The sequence below is a fragment of the Gymnodraco acuticeps genome, unplaced genomic scaffold (assembly GCF_902827175.1).
Source record: "Gymnodraco acuticeps unplaced genomic scaffold, fGymAcu1.1, whole genome shotgun sequence".
In the NCBI taxonomy this organism is placed as follows: Eukaryota; Metazoa; Chordata; class Actinopteri; order Perciformes; family Bathydraconidae; genus Gymnodraco; species Gymnodraco acuticeps.
Window position 1 is genome coordinate 552,624 of NW_022991144.1, and position 17,467 is coordinate 570,090.

Sequence of the window (17,467 nt, forward strand, 5' to 3'; positions counted from 1 at the left end):
AGGACCAACAGCAGTGAGATGCCTGATCGTAGCAAAATCTGGTTTGTTCAAAAAAGTGGACCCCCATGATCAATTGAATTCAGAGAATAAAGCATAAAAGTATTTTCCTGATTGGAATTACATTGAGCTGCATTAAAGTAAGGACTACAACCAAATGACTTGTTCTCAAGAAAAAGTCACCTGTGTTCACATTTACATATATGACCTATGTCCTTATGTATATTGATTATTGCTACAAGAGGTATAACAGCTACAAATGAGCTGAACCTGTTTCAGATGTTGTGTTTCATGGCCTTTCAATATTTTAGAATCTGTTCTTTTATCTGGAAACGATGATGACTGTAAATCGTGTAACACACGAGTTTTGCATAATATGAGACGTTCCATTCTACCCATGATTGGTAAAGAGAGCACAAACATGTTTGAATTGTTAATAAAAATGTGTACATACATTTTGGGGATTTCTCCTAAAGACCCTGAAACGTTTCAGCTTTATGGCAAATGGGTTGCTAAGGAACACACCATTTTTCGTTATTATGATTTTTAACAAATATTTGTACCCAAATGTCTTCAAACATGATCGAACAACACCCAAAGACCTAATTTAGACCATAGACCCCATTCATAAATAACAAAACCTGACCCCAATCAAACCACAAAAGCTAGCCATACAAGCCTTTTGTGAGAACGCATTATGAAAACCGTTCAATTGTGGTCATTTCAAGTTGCAGAGGAGGGAACGGTTTTAGAGGGTCCACCGTGAGGACATACTTTTTATTTTATTTATTTGTGTAACCTTTATTTAACCAGATAAAAACATTGAGATCAAATCTCATTTACAATGCTGACCTGGCCAAGAAGGCAGCAACGTTATACATTCTTACACATTACACAGACATATAAAATACAGAGAACACAACTAAGTAAACAAAAGACGGACTCTCCCATATTGGACTACATCAGGTTCTGATAGCATCATACCCACTAAAAAGGTATGCCGCTTTCCAACAATAAACCCTGAATCAATGAGGGTATTAGGAAGAAGAGGGTTTTCATGGCACAGGACATTAAGGGAGAATAAGGTGGTTCAGAAGGAGCTGAAGAAATAGCTGGGGCAGCTAAGGACAGCTACAAAGATAGACTGGAAGCTACCCTTGAGGCAACAGCTCAAGTGAGGTGTGCGTGTGCGGGTTGTTAGAAAGACAATGGGCTACAACCTTTCCCTGAAAGAATCTGGAATGTAAAAACCAACCTGTTTTAGACCGGTTTGACGATCCAATCCATATGTGATAACAGAGCAGCCTGGGTCTAGACACGACAGCATCATTGCCTCCCTTCACACCTATCTTCCCCAAGCAAAGCATCCTTTCCACACTGAAAAATAATTGGGGTAACATTTACTTAGAAAAACCTAGGTAACAATTTCCATGCAGAAATTCTAAGCAAATGTAACCTATATTTCAAGTGATCTACTTACAGTTAGTAAGTGTTTGTTACTAAAGGAAATCAACTCAACTTTACAGTCAAATTTCAGTTTGTGTAAGTACATTGTACTTACTATTGCATAGTAGATTTTACTTAAGATTACATTTGCATCTTATTAGAAAATCTCCAGTAAACAATATTTGGCTTTTCAGGTTTTTTTTACTTGCTATTCTTGCCTTTTATTTAATAAATATGTAGATAATATTTTAATAGAATGTATTCTACAGGTAACATCAAATGCAATGACAAAACATGAAACAGTAGACACTTTTAAACAACACATTTATTTTTGTTCTGTTGTCTGATACATGCCATGATTAAGCTACAGTTTACAATGATTTTAACTAATACTGCACATACATCCGTTCAATTTAACAAAGCAGGCACAGAAACACATTGATATACTGTCACTCAGGTCGAAGAAGGATCCGGCCCTTTACTTCAGTAAAAATATTCATACCACATTGTAAGAATACTCTATGACAAGTGAAAGTCTGGGAATGAAAATGTTACATTAGCTAAATGCTGTTTGAGTATTACACGTTAAAGTACCCTATAGTAAAAAATAAAAAATTAACCAAAAGAAATCGTAAAAGCTCAAAATTAATAAGGATTACTAACAATATTTACAATTGTTTGTACATTAAAAAAAAAAAAACAGAAGTGTATACTTGATAAACTCCATAAAAGATCTAGTGAAGCACAGACTACAATATTTCCATTTAATTTGTACTGGAGTATAAAGTGTAAACGAAAAGAACATTCTCAAGTGAAGAGCAAGTACCTCAAATTTCCACCACTGCTTATGCAAAAAGTTGGACTTTCAAGAGAAATCTTGAGGAAATGAAGTTCAAGAAAGATTTTTGAAAAACGACAGAAGCGTATTTCAACTTTGATGTGTTACTTAAGTTCATTGCATGGGTGATGCCCGTGAGCAGAAGGCAGGCGTTCACCAAACATTTACACTCATCAAGCACCTCCGATCCCTCGATGGAGATGGGCACGTTGGGAGGTGTGGCGTCTTCTTTTGCTGAACTTCATGGAGGACATGGAGCTTCATGACACACTCAGCATAGTCCTTTTGTTGACGATTTATTTGCCTCCATTCCGTCAAAACATGTAAATCAGTGTTAACATACAATACTGTAAACTTTTCTTTGACGTTACTTAGAGTTAGCTATTTCATTTAGTATTTAAGTAGCCATTGATTGTACATGTTCTTTTTAAGCAGAGATGGATGGGGTGAGCTTCAAAAGGTGCAAAGGGCTTTATTATCATATGCATTAGATACAGTGTGGATATGCAATGAAAAACTTCAGTCCCAGGCTCCTCCAACAATGCAACATAAATATAGGACATAAAAGAAATACAAAATATATATAAAATAGTGCAAGCTCAGGATACTATACTATTACTATACTATTATTACTATTAATGATATTAACTCTTATTTGTTACGGTCAAAGTATATGACAACAAGTAAGGAAGCTCAGTTTATTAAACGTTAGCTTTGTTTCCATCAGGAAATAAACCCGATTAAATAATTGGGTTCTACAGGCTCAAACTATCAATCCTCCTTAAAAACACATTTTGAATCAAAATATTAAACATTGAAATTGAGTAAGTTTGAAAATATATAAATAAATATTATACAGTAAAATTAGAGGTTGTTCACATAATGGCAAGATGTACTTACCCTTAGAGCACATGTGTCAAACTCAAGGCCCGGGGGCCAAATCAGGCCCTTGGTGGATTTAATTTCGGCCCGCAGGATAATTTCTAATTACTATTAGATCTGGCCCGCCGGTATATTGCACGCTTCACTCAATCCTGAGGATCTCCTCAGCTCAGAGCCTGACCCCAAACATTGATGAACTTGCACTCAAGATGAGATGCCAAGTATCTGGCTTGAACTAGCATCACAGAGCAGCACACTGAGTTTAATGGATGTTTCCTTCTGCTATTTCTTTCTTGCGACAACAGGGCATGTTTGGTTTTTTCTTTGAGGGAAATTGGTTTTTTAAAGCTGTTGTTGGCCTGAGGAAAAGCTGCAGATAGAGCCATAAGAAATGAATGCAACTGATTATTTAATGTTGTTTTTATAGGCAATAATTCAAGCTTTGATAGTTCCAGGTTTAATATGTGCAATAAGTTCATTTCAATAAGTCATTGCAATAAACATTGAACCAGTCCGGCCCTCGACTAGTACCGATTTCTTAATTTTGGCCCACTGTGTATTTGAGTTTGACACCCCTGTCTTAGAGAATAGAGATATTCATGTACAAACAGAACAGCAGACACATTTTAACACAAATCAAGCGGAACATTTACCTGGTTCTCTTTAATCAGCTACGCTGCAGACTCTTCCAGAAGCTCCACCAGGCGGGAGGGTGGCGTCCGTCTAACTTCAACGTGGTGCTGTTTAACAGACATGTCAATTATTGTAGCGAACACACATAACTGTACAGAAAGAAGTTGGAAACAAAGATTATGCCTTAACTTAAATTTAACGCGCTACAGAAGGAGACACCAACAGTTCAACTTCTAATAAAGTCACTATTGTCAGGCGACTGCCATCTCGTTCACCTGATGAACACCTACAAATTCCTTGGAGATCACATTAACAATAAAATGGACTGGACTGACAACAATTATGCCCTTTAAGCTGTTCATTTTCAGAGTTTGCAATGGCTTGCAGCATTTTTAGATATGCTAAGATTTACATAACAAGTCCAGAAAATATAGATGATTGTTTCATGATGACTGTTTTTTCTCTATAGCCTTAATAGAACTAACTCTGGTAATCTTGCCCTTTGATCCTATTAACTTCATAAGGCTGATTGGTTGAGTAGTGATTTGAGTGATTGGTTGATGAGCAGGGCTAGACAATGAGTGTTCTAGCATTTAATATATGAATGTATAATAGTGATAATTGTCGTGACAGATAATTAGTGGGCTAAACACCACGTATCAAGTTTGAATTTACATAACAATTATACGTTTTATGCCCGCCGTATACACGATTCAACTTTCGCTTTTGTTAGATAACGAACCAACGGGGATCCGTAGTTACGTCAGCTAATGGCAATTGTCAGAGTGGCAAGATGGCTACTGAACCAAATAAGACTGAGATCCTTACCATTTTCAAAAGATTAAGATCTATTCCTACAAACAAGGTAAACTTAAAAGACTCTGCAGTTGTGCGTGTATACTTGTGTATGTCTTGCTTGTGTTGGCAGTGTTTTAGTCAGAGGCTGTGAGCTGGCTTGCTGTATTTTTCTGTCACCCAGCTAACAGGAGCTAACCGCTGCTGCCGGTGAAGAGTCAAACATAAAGGCCACGTATACGATCTGTGTGTTGAGGAGTGAAGATAATCACTAAGCCACACTTAGTTTATGTAAATAAATAAATAATGAATTAACAGGTTAGACTGAATTCTAGATATGTCCAAACTACGGCACACAGTTTAGTAATAATATGAACCTTCTCCATTTGAAGTCGTAAGGCTTGACGGTATTAAACCATATGCTATCCAATGCTAAAGCTAACAGTGTCAGTTGTACAGGAACTTCATGACACTTGATAAGCTTGGGAGTCAGATCCATATGCTCAGTTTAATATTCAAATACTATACATTGCCTGGTATATTTTTGTATCAAAAAGTGTTTGTTAAATGCAGTGCTGCCGTCTACCTAGCTACACTTAATGCAGCATTTAAGTACAATGTGTAGGTACTTACTTATTTAAAATGTTTATTTCACGCTACGTTATACCTATATATTATAACACCTTACTCCTTTGCATTCTAATTTAATTTTGTAATGTTTGAATTAAACTAAAGGATAGTATGTTGTTGTATGGGTTACAAAGTAATCCCTTCATAACATGTTAAAGGTGCGTTACATGAAGATGCAAGTGATGTATCATCACCCCACCTTTACTGTAACCACAATGAACTAAACGATTAACATTAAGTATTGTTAAAATACCACAATGTAAAGGTATGTTACATCATGGATGGTAACAAAAAACTGCTCACTGTAATGAACATTCAGATGCTGGGAGCAAGTAATATTAATAAATAAAATGTACAAATGTGCCTTGATATTATTCCAACAGGATTTTTCAAAGATGTTTTTCGTTGCATGGCCTCAGATCTACTTCATATAGTAAACAAGTCTCTTGAATCAGGTGTTTTTCCACAGGCCCTGAAAACTGCAGTCATTAAACCGCTCTTAAAAACGAATAATCCTTCAGTAATGAACAACTACAGGCCCATATCAAACCTGCCATCTCTAGGTAAAATCATTGAAAAAGTGGTTTTTCAACAGTTGAGTAATTTCTTGCATTTAAATAACTGATGTGTTCCAGTCACACATTTACGTAACCATTTCACCAGGAGACTATGCTCCAATTCAAACACTGAGTAAGTGCATTGAACAAATCAATGACTGGATGTGTCAGAACTTTCTCCAATTAAACAAAGATAAAACTGAGGTAATGGTTTTTGGAGCCAAGGCAGAACGTATAAAAGTTAGCGCTGAGCTTCAGTCTGCAATGTTCAAAACAACAGATAAAGCCAGAAATCTAGATGTAGTCATGGACTCTGACCTGAGTTTCAACAGTCACATTAAAACAGTTACTAAATCAGCCTACTATCACCTAAAGAACATAGGATTAAAAGACTAATGTCACAGCAGGATTTGGAAAAACTTGTCCATGCTTTTATCTTCAGTAGACTGGACTACTGTAATGGTGTCTTCACAGGTCTCACTAAAAAATCTATTAGAAAGCTGCAGCTGATTCAGAACGCTGCTGCTCGAGTCCTCACTAACACTAAGAAAGTGGATCACATCACTCCAGTTCTGAAGTCTTTACACTGGCTTCCTGTGTGTCAAAGAATAGATTTCAAAATACTGCTGCTGGTTTATAAAGCACTGAATGGTTTAGGCCCAAAATACATTTCTGACCTCCTGCTAAATGATGAACCATCCAGATCTCTCAGGTCTTCAGGGACTGGTCAGCTTTCTGTCCCCAGAGTCAGAACTAAACATGGTAAAGCAGCGTTCAGTTATTATGCTCCAAATATCTGGAACAAACTCCCAGAAACCTGCAGGTCCGCTGCAACTCTGACTACTTTTAAATCCAGGCTGAAGACTTTTCTTTTTGCCGCTGATTTTAATTGAACTATTCATATCTTAGTAACTTTTCTTTTAATGTTTATTTAAAAAAATATTTTTTTTTAATGACTGTTCTGAATGTCTTTCATTGTTGTAAAGCACTTTGAATTGCCTTGTGTTGAAAGGTGCTATAGAAATAAACTTGCCTTGCCTTACATGTTGTTTCCGTTCAGGTGTGTTTTGACTGTGCGGCTAAAAACCCTAGCTGGGCCAGCATCTCCTACGGTGTGTTTTTATGCATCGACTGCTCTGGCATCCACCGCTCCCTGGGAGTGCATCTCAGCTTCATCAGGTAAGCTTCAGTGTAAATCAACAATATCACCAAGCTGTCGGAAGTTATCGTCATGGAGAATACGATAGCCTTCGCAGCAGCTGGCCCTAGGCTTTGGAAACCTCTACCCCTCCATGTGAGGTCGGCCCAGACCCTAAGGGTTTTTAAATCTACACTTAAGACACACTTCTTCTAACTGGCCTTCTAGTCAGAGCGGAGCACGACTCCTGACATTTCCCTGTGTGTGATTTTATTGTTGCTGTTGTAGAAGCGTTATAGAGTGCTATATAAATAAAACTCAATTTGATTAGATTTTTATTTGAATACTTCTTTGACAATTTGCGTGAGCAGTTGAGCTTTGTGAAAGAAAATCATTCCACCTTTTAATTATTGTTTGCAGTGCAGCAAATAGTTCTGTCTTGAGTACAGATTGTTAGAGGCTCAGAATTCATGTGTGTCATACCGAAGTGCTGACTTTTCCATTTTGAACCTAGGTCCACTGAGTTAGACTCCAACTGGAACTGGTTTCAGCTAAGATGTATGCAGGTCGGAGGCAATGCCAACGCGGTAAGTCAAATTGCAGTTAGGAATGAAGCCATATAAATAATTAACTTAATGTTCTAGGTGAGGTAATTGGCAAGCTTTATTTTGCTGTCTGGTTTATTTATATGATTCAATAAGTCCCTTTGTCCTCTTCTGAAGATGGCCTTCTTCCGCCAGCATGGCTGCTCCACAAATGACACCAACGTCAAGTATAACAGTCGTGCGTCCCAGTTATACCGTGAGAAGATTCGGCAGCAAGCTAATGCTGCATTGTCCAAATATGGCACAGATGTGAGTATCAATCTGTTTGGGGCATGGGTCCTGTGTCTAAATCATAACATATATTTATTCAATTCCATTGGGGAAGTCAACAGTAGACTCTCTGTCTTTGTTGATCAACTGTACACAACCTGAGGTCATTGTTATTATCAGTAATGAACCGTTGTCCTGTGTATCATCTACACAGTTATGTAAGAGGTGTTATCACTGTCTGAGACGTGGTAGTAGATGCAGTGCAGAGTCCACTAGGTGTGCAATGATTTCATGTCAGACAGGAAGCCAAAACAATAACATTTGGAATTGCAAACATTGTTTAAACGTAGTTGATGAAATTGTGTTTCTCTCATAATAACAAAGTCTGGCCTTCTTTGTTGCAGCTATGGATTGACTCTTCTACAGCGAGCACGCCTTCAGCTCCTGAGAAGAAAGAGACAGACTTCTTTGCAGAACACACACAGGTTTGTGTTTTCCTACAAAATGATGGCATGCTGCTAAAAAACCAAAACAAGTCCACAACATATCGGTGTATTTTTCTCTAGGTGGAACAGGAAGGTTTTTGTGTCGTACTATTTTAGTAATACTGCATTATTTGATTGAAAATCATTTGAATCCTTGTGTGTTTAATTCAATGTATAACTAGCTTAACATTTTCTTTTTTATGTTTGCAGGGTGCTAATGACTGGTGCATGGCGCCGCCCTCTGAGCCAGAGCTGAATGGAGCCGCTGTCACCTCGCAGCTGACGGACCCAACGGCCAAAGTCCAGGATGACATCCGTAAGTATTAAAAAACCTTTATGTTGACTGTCTGTTTTACCGTTTTGTTTTACACACACAACAGGCACTCTGCTTATTCAGCAAATAAAAGTCAGACGTCCTTTGTCGGCTCTGAAGGGAGCTCTCCAAAGTCGGACAATATAACCCGATGATGGCATCAGGGTTATTTGGTCAGACAACAGAAAGACTCCAAACAAGTTGGGAATGTTGGGTTTTTAAACGTGTTCAGTTGGTAGGAAAGTTATGATAAAAGGACATTATAGTGGTGCATTATGGGAAGTAGGGCTGTGCGATTATGGCAAAAATCATAATCACGATTATTTGGGTCAATAATTGATATCACGATTATTTTTGACGATTATTCATTGACCATTTATTGAACTTTAAAACAAATAATATTTTACCAATAAACAAGATCAACAAATATGTTGGAGCGCACTTCCAAAACCATACTAAACATATATTATTAATATGATAAATAAAAAGAAATTAGACCAAAATAAATGAAATCCAACATGTTGCAGTGCACTGTCACAACCTACTGAACACTCCTTAACATATAGCCAACATTTTGGTTCAACATATTCAACATATTCCACTCAGTTAAACGTTGAAGGCTGGCCAACCGTCATGGTCCAGAAGTAACAGGAAATAAATGTTGAACTACAATTTAAGACCAAATAAAAATGTTTAGGCCACCATGGCAAATGCTGGTAGGGCTGCTCATGTCATCTCTTAAAGATTTTTTGCAAGAAACACCAGGCTGTTTACATGGTCTGGTTTCAGAGATGAGCGCAGGCAGGTGACAATATTGCCACCTGTACTGAAGACCCTCAGCCACGCCCCAACACATGGAGTGACGCCGGCCAATCACAAAGCTTTGATGCGTTCAAGTGCATTATTCTGGCACAGGAAGAATATGTTACAGGACATTAACGATAAAACAGAATATTGTTGTTCTATTTTTAGACACATCTTGTAATCAACTGGTTGGGCAACCCTGGGCTAGACCATAGGTGTGGTCTCAAAGTAGTCAGCTGAAGCCACATCTCTCTCAACTTCCCCACGGCATTTGTCACATAGCGCAGGCAGCGCAGACCTGCTGAAATAATACCGAGACGGCATCGCGTAACGCTTGTCGAACGTGTTGACAAGTTGCTTAAAGCCCTGGTTGCTAACAGTGCTAACTGGGCACATATCTTTAGCGATGTGAAATGTAATTGCAAAGTACTTGCAAATAGTGGAAATAGTTTTACCCTTCTTTTTAACGAGTTGCTGCTCTTGTTCTGACATCTTCGCTCGAGCTGAACACTCACAACACATGTCACTCCCACGTGGCCGAGTGGGCTTTTAGGGAGGGGTGAAGCGCACCCAGCTAAATAATCGTATTTTGTCAATTATGCTGTTTTCATAATCGTCGCAAGCCATAATCGTAATCGCGATTAAAATACGATTAATTGCACAGCCCTAATGGGAAGTGTAGGTTCCAAAATGACTGGAGTTTGTCTGATACAGGGACTGAACCTCATGATAACTCGACCTCTGCTGCTTTACATTGAACCTTTTTAGAAAAATAAAAAATGTATATCAGCTTTTACCTTCTAGTCTTTGGATTAAGAAGATTCTGCTGGGGTGTCCTTTTTCTTTAATTTTCCATATTGAAAGACACTCAAAAAATAAAAAAATGGACTGGCATGACATCACTTAAATACAAATAATTACAGGTAATACATAAACATCATGGTCATGGTAATAATAAGTCAAAAGAATCAAACATTAAACAAGCTGTGGAATAAAATGAATGTTGTTTTTGTTGCTTTAAATGTTTTCCTTGGTTCCCGCTGTAGATCCGGAGGAAGGACCCAGCATCGAAGGTCTGAGCTCGTCCCCCAAAGCCTCCATCGGTGAGTACTTAAACATGATTCATGGTCTGTGAGCGAAGTCACGAGCGTAGGCCCGCTCTTTCGTAACTCCAGCCCTGTCTTCTGAAATTCTCATTCTCAAGTTTGATGTGCGTGCTTGTTCGAAGGGTACACACTCCTCGCTCTGAGAGACTGTCTCTCCGTCTCTAGATCTCTTTATTTGTATATATGAACATGTACTGGATCCCTCTTTTTATTTCTTAAGTCGCTCCAAAAGGATTCTAGTTTATTATCAATTTCAATGAATCCGCAGATTTTTCCCCCAAATGATTCTTCACACATCAAATGAAATGATATAGCATGTGCTTCACAAAAGATGAAAAGAACAAGATAAAACGAGAATTAGCAATATTAAAAACAGCAGAGGGATTAAGAGAAATCGAAAAGAGACCTTAAATATCGATTCAAATCAAAAATGTCCTTCCAACTCACAGATCATTCATGGATTCATCATGTAAACAGTCCTTTATAGCCATTAGCCGTATCTATTGATAAATGTCTAATTTGGACCCCGACATGTTTTAATATAGCATTCTCTGTTAAATTCGACTTCTTCTGTGTTTTGGATCACGGTTTTGGTGACGGGCTTTGTCCGGTCGTATAGAGGACACCATGCGTTTGTCCTCAGATGAAGGACGGCTACTTAAAGGTGATTAGCTGTTGTTTATGCCGGCTGGATTATGCCTTTACGATGCATGGTTTTGTTGCTTGATTGACATCCCTCCACCCCTCCCATTCTCCTCTCTCTGCTGATCACACAATGGAAACAAGCTCATTCTCACACCTGCTGCTCAACAAGTTGTCAAGTAATAAATGTGTGTTGGAAACAGTCAACCAAGGGCCCTGCATTGTGTGGAAAGAGAACAGTCCTTGTCACGTACCTGCATACCTGCAGGTAATTGCTGTGTGAAGGAGTATTTTGCCGCTAGCATTGAAACATGCTAAAATGTTGGTGTCATAACTCTCTAAGGGTGGACAAGTGTCTAAATATAGCATTTGTGACAATAGTGTGGTGTCTCTAAATGAATGGTTTTCTAAAAGCATCTCTTCACTGAATTCCCTCATATTGCAGATTCCTCTGAAAACATACTGACGCAGAGGAATATCATTCAAACTGAATGGTGCTGCTAAAAGAAAAGGGGCAACATTTTTATAAATGTTATCAGTTGTTACAAAATACACTGTTGTTGTTACTGTTAATAAGTTGCCAAGATATTATGTAACTCTGCTGAACAATAGCCAGTAGTGTCATAGAGAGTTGAAGTAAAACTGAAAATTGTACGAGTGTTATGAAGGTTTGAAGTTTTTCGTCTTGCGGTTACATTTCCTGAACTCCAGTGTCAATGCGAGTTTATAATGCTGCGGTGCTCCTGCTTACATGTCCTCCACTGAGAGCAAGCAGTGTGGGAATTAACAATAAAAACCAGCCCAAGCTATGTTTTTGTATCGGTGTGATTTCTATGCGATATTAACTTATGGTGTGTTTTTCATGCTTGGATTTGAGGTTGTCTTAGTCATTGTCAATTGGCCTACTACTAAATGAAGGCTTAACATAAGCCTATTGCTCTTTTGACATGTTGCATAATGTGTTACAGATGTGAGACCTTCCATTATTGGGAAAAAGAAGCCCATGGCTGCCAAAAAAGGGGTAAGTCATATTGTTGCCATACCTTGGGTTTTAGGAGCTGCAAGCTGTGTCCCTGGTGCTTGAGTAACATTTATTGTGTTACAATTAGAGAGGGGTTTTTCCTTCCTCCCCCCCCCCCCCCCCTGCCTGAAACTCCTCCATTGGAATCCCTTGTTTACTATCGTAACATAGTGACATCACTATGTAACACTCACACTTCTATTGGATAGCACTCCAACACATTGTACGTGATAGGCTAAGGGGTGGGACATTTCTAAGTCGTTGACCAATCACAACAGAGCCGGCCAGCTAACCAATCAGAGCAGACTGGGCTCTGGTTTCAGACAGAGGGTGAAAAGAGGTGCTGCAGCACAGGCAGTATGAGAACAATAAAGAGCTTTTTGAACATTAGAGCATGGAGACACGTCACAGTAGAGGCACTAAAGATAAATTAACCTTAAAATGAGCAGAATTGGGCCCTTTTTAAATCGATGCAAGAGCTAATCTGTGCACTACTTTTCCATCTCATGCAGCTCGGTGCCAAGAAAGGTCTCGGTGCCCAGAAGGTGAGCAGCAAGAGTTTCACGGAGGTGGAGAAGCAGGCGCAAGTGGCGGAGAAGATGAGAGAAGTGCAGGCTGTGGAGGTGAAGAAAAGTGCAGAGGAGTCCATGTAAGAAGTATTATTTCATCTATTTTCACACAGAAATCCAGGTCCATTTTCAAAAGATCGGTAAAACGTTGTAACTTGTTTTTGCTTTTGCAGCGTGGCTTCGATGCGTCTGGCCTACAAAGAGCTGGAGATCGACCGGAAGATGGAGGAAAAGAAGATGAACACACTGGAGGGCAAAAAGAGGGAGCAGGCGGAGAGGCTGGGCATGGGCTTCGGCAACAGGAGGTAACTTCACTGATCAGAGTTTGGGGACGGTCTGTTTCTCTGCAGAGGATCACATTGATTATGAGGAGCATCAACTTAACTGATGGATCATGTGTAATCATCAGGGTTAGGCAAGCTACTGGAAACAGTAACAGATACCACTTATTTGTCTGTATGAAGATTTCTACAACATCTAAGTAATTTGGTTCTCTGGAAAGTAACATTTACATTTTATTTTAAATATATGCTTCAACTCTCACATAGCTATAGTTTAGCTATTCTGTATGTCATTTAATTTATAGCAGCCGCTCCCTGCGCCATAGAGCAATATTATCTTTATAATGCTAACACAACACTAGTACAATGTGTACATTTGTACTTCATATGTTTCACATAAAGATTTGTATTTTGTTTTATATTTTAATGGATTATTTTAACTTCTTATCTTCTTTTTTTTGCCCATTACATGTATTTTTTATTTAATCGATGTTTATTTTATCACAATATTAAATAACTTTCACAAAACCCACATTTTACTGGTAAATAAATTGCTCTGATGAATGAGTATAAGAGTAGTTATTAATTGTGATAATTAAAATATATTTATATATATTAAGTTACATTTCTAGTTTCTTTTTTCTTTGTTGAGACTAATATCTCAGAAGATTCAATAAGTGTGTGTGTGTGTGTCCTGTTTCAGCGCTGTGTCTCACTCGGTGATGTCAGAGATGCAGACGATCGAGCAGGAGACTCCAGTGGGGACCAAGTCCTCCTCTCGCTCCAAACTGGACATGTTTGATGAGCCGGGCTTCACCTCGGGACCCCCAAAGTACGTATGACAGCTCTCGAACGATATATATATATGAATATGATTCAGTTTCAACGAGTCAACTTGCAGTACAACCAGGTGAGTAAGACATTGTGTTTGATGTCTCAGATATAAGGACAACCCGTTTACAGTTGGAGACAGTTTTGGATCGCGGTGGGATACAGAGGGAGGGACCGCCTCCTTCACCACCTCCTGGGCTCTGGAGAAAGAGGACCCCAAAGAGGAGGTCACCATCTCTAGTATTCAGCCAATCGGAGAGAGGTATCTATCCATGCACTGTCATTGTTGAAATAATAATGACATTTGTGTCCCCTCCACTGGGAACAGCTCTGATGTGTGTTCTTGTGTCTAACCCAGACTTCCCAGCAGGAGGAAAGCGGAGGTGTCCGCTCCAGTGTCAGAGTCCAGTGAGGCCCGAAATAAGTTTGCAAACGCAAAGGCCATCTCTTCCGACATGTTCTTCGGCCGGGAGAACACTGCAGATGTGAGAAATAATTTCAGTTTTCAATTATAACTTGTAGCACTTGAAGCTTGCATTCAATTCCTGGCAACTATGTGTTAAAAGCAATAACTCCTGGAGAGATATTGATGTGCTAATTGTGTATTGTCATTACCCAGGTGTTGATTTTAGTTTGTTCTTCTCTCAGTATGATGCCAAGACCAGACTGGACACCATGTCTGGAAGCACCTCCATCAGTTCAGCTGACCTGTTTGGAGAAGCCAGTGACCATACAGGTATGACCTATTGTGCATTATCTTTTATTTTTCTTTGTGTCACAAAAATGCCATGAGGAGACCACAGCAATTTATGTCTGTGGAACTCAGGCCAAAGGTCATTGGTTTCTACCTGAGACATACATCTTAATATATTTGTGAGCGGTATATTCAATCTCAGTAGTTTTCTTAAACAGCTTGTCACTGTAGCTTCTAGCAAATGCATCTTAAACGGGAGTTAATAGTGCATTTGTTGGGGACTATTTTGAGCGGCGGATTACTCCACATTAAGTGTTGCACTACTCATACATTCTGTATTCTGTGTTTACTGCAGGTTTGAACGGTTTCCCCTTACACAATGAGCTGAACTGAAAACAAATCTTTATGTATGTTATTTATTTAAAGTAGTGTGACTTACATACTTCCTCTTCTCAGGGAGGGGAGCGGGCTACGACGGTGTGCTGCCCGCCGGCCCGGACATCGCTCAGTTCAAACAGGGCGTGAAGACTGTTGCCGGCAAGATGGCCGTCCTGGCCAACGGTGTCATGAATACCATCCAGGTGAGAGTTTGTAAACTGATATGTGATATCGTTTTGCTGCAGCCATAGAGTGGTGCATTGACAACCTAGGCTAGAAACAAACTACATCACGGTCACACGACTTCACATCATCACCACCGCTAAGCTAAAGGTGGCTAACATTCGGAGTGATGACTTTAGTATACTCTTCAAACAATGAGACTTGAACATGATTCAATATCTGACTATCTTCATTAGCTTACACACAAATGGCTGCTTCTGTTTCTGAAACATGTAATGTCTCCAGGATCGCTACGGCTCCTACTGATTCGCCCTGAGGGATGAGCACCAAGCTGTGGGAAGACATACCAACTGACGCCTGTGAAGAGCCCCCCCCCCCCCGCAGAGAGGCGGAGTAAATGGGACGATGGAGAGACAGGAAGCAGAAAGGATTGCATGAGGATAATAAATCATCCTTCTCTCCCGGTCTCTTCTAGAGACATTTTTTACAGGAGTGAGACTGTATTTTCTTCTCTCATTAGCTTGAGTTTTATTTTCCTAAAGGAAACCATCAAAGAGTGTAGTTTTTTCTAAACCGAGAGATATGTTGTAATTTAATGTTGTTGTTTTTTGGTCTTTAGTTTTCAAAATGACGTCAGAGTTAACTCTTCCATATTTTATTCCTTCAACAAAAATCAAAGTATTGTTTTTGATTTATATTATCGAATACTTAAGTCTTTTCTTTTATTGTTATATTAATACACAAGTGCAGTGTATATAAGTTAAACCGTCGTTGCGTTGATTTGAACAAAAATCCACAATGTGTGCATTCAGTGTTTGATTTACTTACAGTACAGTTCATCCACAGGTTATTTGTATTCATGAACAGAGCACTGAATGACCATTTTAGATGGTTTGTTTAGAGATTGGAATTATGCATTTCAGTTGGGTGAGAGTGTATATTGTGAAACGGTGGAGCATCCCATATTTGATGTCCTGGTTGCTATTAGTCTACATGGCAGCACTGGGAAACCCGGGAATGTCTATTATGGTTCCCCGGCATTTAGTAACTGTCAGATAACTTGCATATGTTGGGCATTTTAAAACATTTGCATAAATTGCGTTAATGAGCATTCATTAGTGAACAGGTTATCTGCTGGATTCTGCACAAACTGACTGGCCAAGGCGGGAGTTGTGCGGCAACCATTCGCTGTAGGGAACTGAAAATGATTACCTCAACAGTGGACAATATTTACAAATATATATATAAGCAGTCTGTCAAAGACAACATTCCAGCGTCTTCCAAAACTACAGAATTCATCAAAATCGACCCAATGTGTCAGGAGTACCAATATGGCCACTATCTGGTCATTTTGGAAAATATCAGAAATGGATTCAGCATCCTCAATAACCCCCAAATCACTCCAATAACAGCCAAGCCCTTTTTGAACTATGATCCATATAGGCTATAATGCAACCTATGCTAAGTGGGAGCCTTACTATACATTTCTTTAGGGTACTCCACAAATACGGGTTCACAACAGGACTCTATGGTCTGGAAAGTAGACTATATGGTTATTTAGTATCTATACTTGTAATACCCTGTGACCAATACATCGTGTTCCAACAAACCTAAGAGGCCGTGCCGGGGATGAAACCCAATCAGTAATGGTACAACAAATAAGTCTCATTTAAAGTATGTAGATAAGAGGTAAAGTCATGAAACACTGATATCATTTTAAGACCTGGAACTTGTTTCAAGTTGAATCTGAAGTCTGCCCTAATGTACTTTAACTGAAACATTCGGACATGTCTGCCTTCTTCTCACTTTAACCTTTATTTTTGAAAGGCTGATGTCTTTTACATTAGCTGATCCGTTTTGGACCTATGAAAAATAAAAATGCATTTGACATTCAGGATGTAGAGACAAAACCATGCCTTATTTGGCAGACAAACCCCCATTGACATCTTATTGAAATGCAGTTAACCTCAAGGATAAACATCTTCACCCCCCCCCGGCAGGCAGACTTGACATTCAACAAGTTATTAAAAGAACTGTAGAAGAGGAACCAGTTTGAAAAGCTCTTTGATGGATCAGTGTCATATTTGTCCTAGCGTGGCCATGTGTACGTTCCGACCCGTGATAAAACTCCAAAAAAGTAACAAATGTGGACTGAAAGGATGAAACATTCAACTATTTATTTGTAGACTACAAAAAGATACGTATTCAGTATGTTAATAAAGATTTAAAACATCTGGATTCTTCTCATGTTGGACTCTTTCTCCCTCACACCCCCAGCTTCAAACCTGTTTGTGCTGTCTTACAAGTTGTCATGATATTTTATCTGGTGTTGTACAACTCTTTCCTGCCAGCAACTCTTCCCTGCCAGCAACTCTTTCCTGCCAGCAACTCTTTCCTGCCAGCAACTCTTTCCTGCCAGCAACTCTTTC

The 17,467-nt window shown here is 39.1% G+C and overlaps 1 protein-coding gene across 2 annotated transcripts; it reads left to right on the forward strand.

Annotated features, from left to right (window-relative positions):
• Window positions 1–4,536: 4,536 nt before the first annotated feature.
• On the forward strand, window positions 4,537–17,276 carry arfgap2 (ADP-ribosylation factor GTPase activating protein 2). Of its 2 annotated transcripts, XM_034237263.1 has the most exons (17): window positions 4,537–4,661; window positions 6,839–6,957; window positions 7,431–7,503; window positions 7,639–7,770; window positions 8,136–8,216; window positions 8,427–8,532; window positions 10,380–10,436; window positions 11,059–11,103; window positions 12,050–12,102; window positions 12,615–12,751; window positions 12,845–12,976; window positions 13,656–13,784; window positions 13,893–14,045; window positions 14,142–14,268; window positions 14,432–14,519; window positions 14,934–15,058; window positions 15,324–17,276. In XM_034237263.1, exons 1-17 carry the CDS (start codon window positions 4,590–4,592, stop codon window positions 15,342–15,344), a joined length of 1,650 nt encoding a protein of 549 aa, XP_034093154.1. In that variant the 5' UTR covers window positions 4,537–4,589; the 3' UTR covers window positions 15,345–17,276. The 2 variants fall into 2 exon arrangements, with proteins under 2 accessions (XP_034093154.1, XP_034093155.1); XM_034237264.1 differs by lacking the exon at window positions 11,059–11,103.
• The last annotated feature ends 191 nt before the right edge of the window (window positions 17,277–17,467 follow it).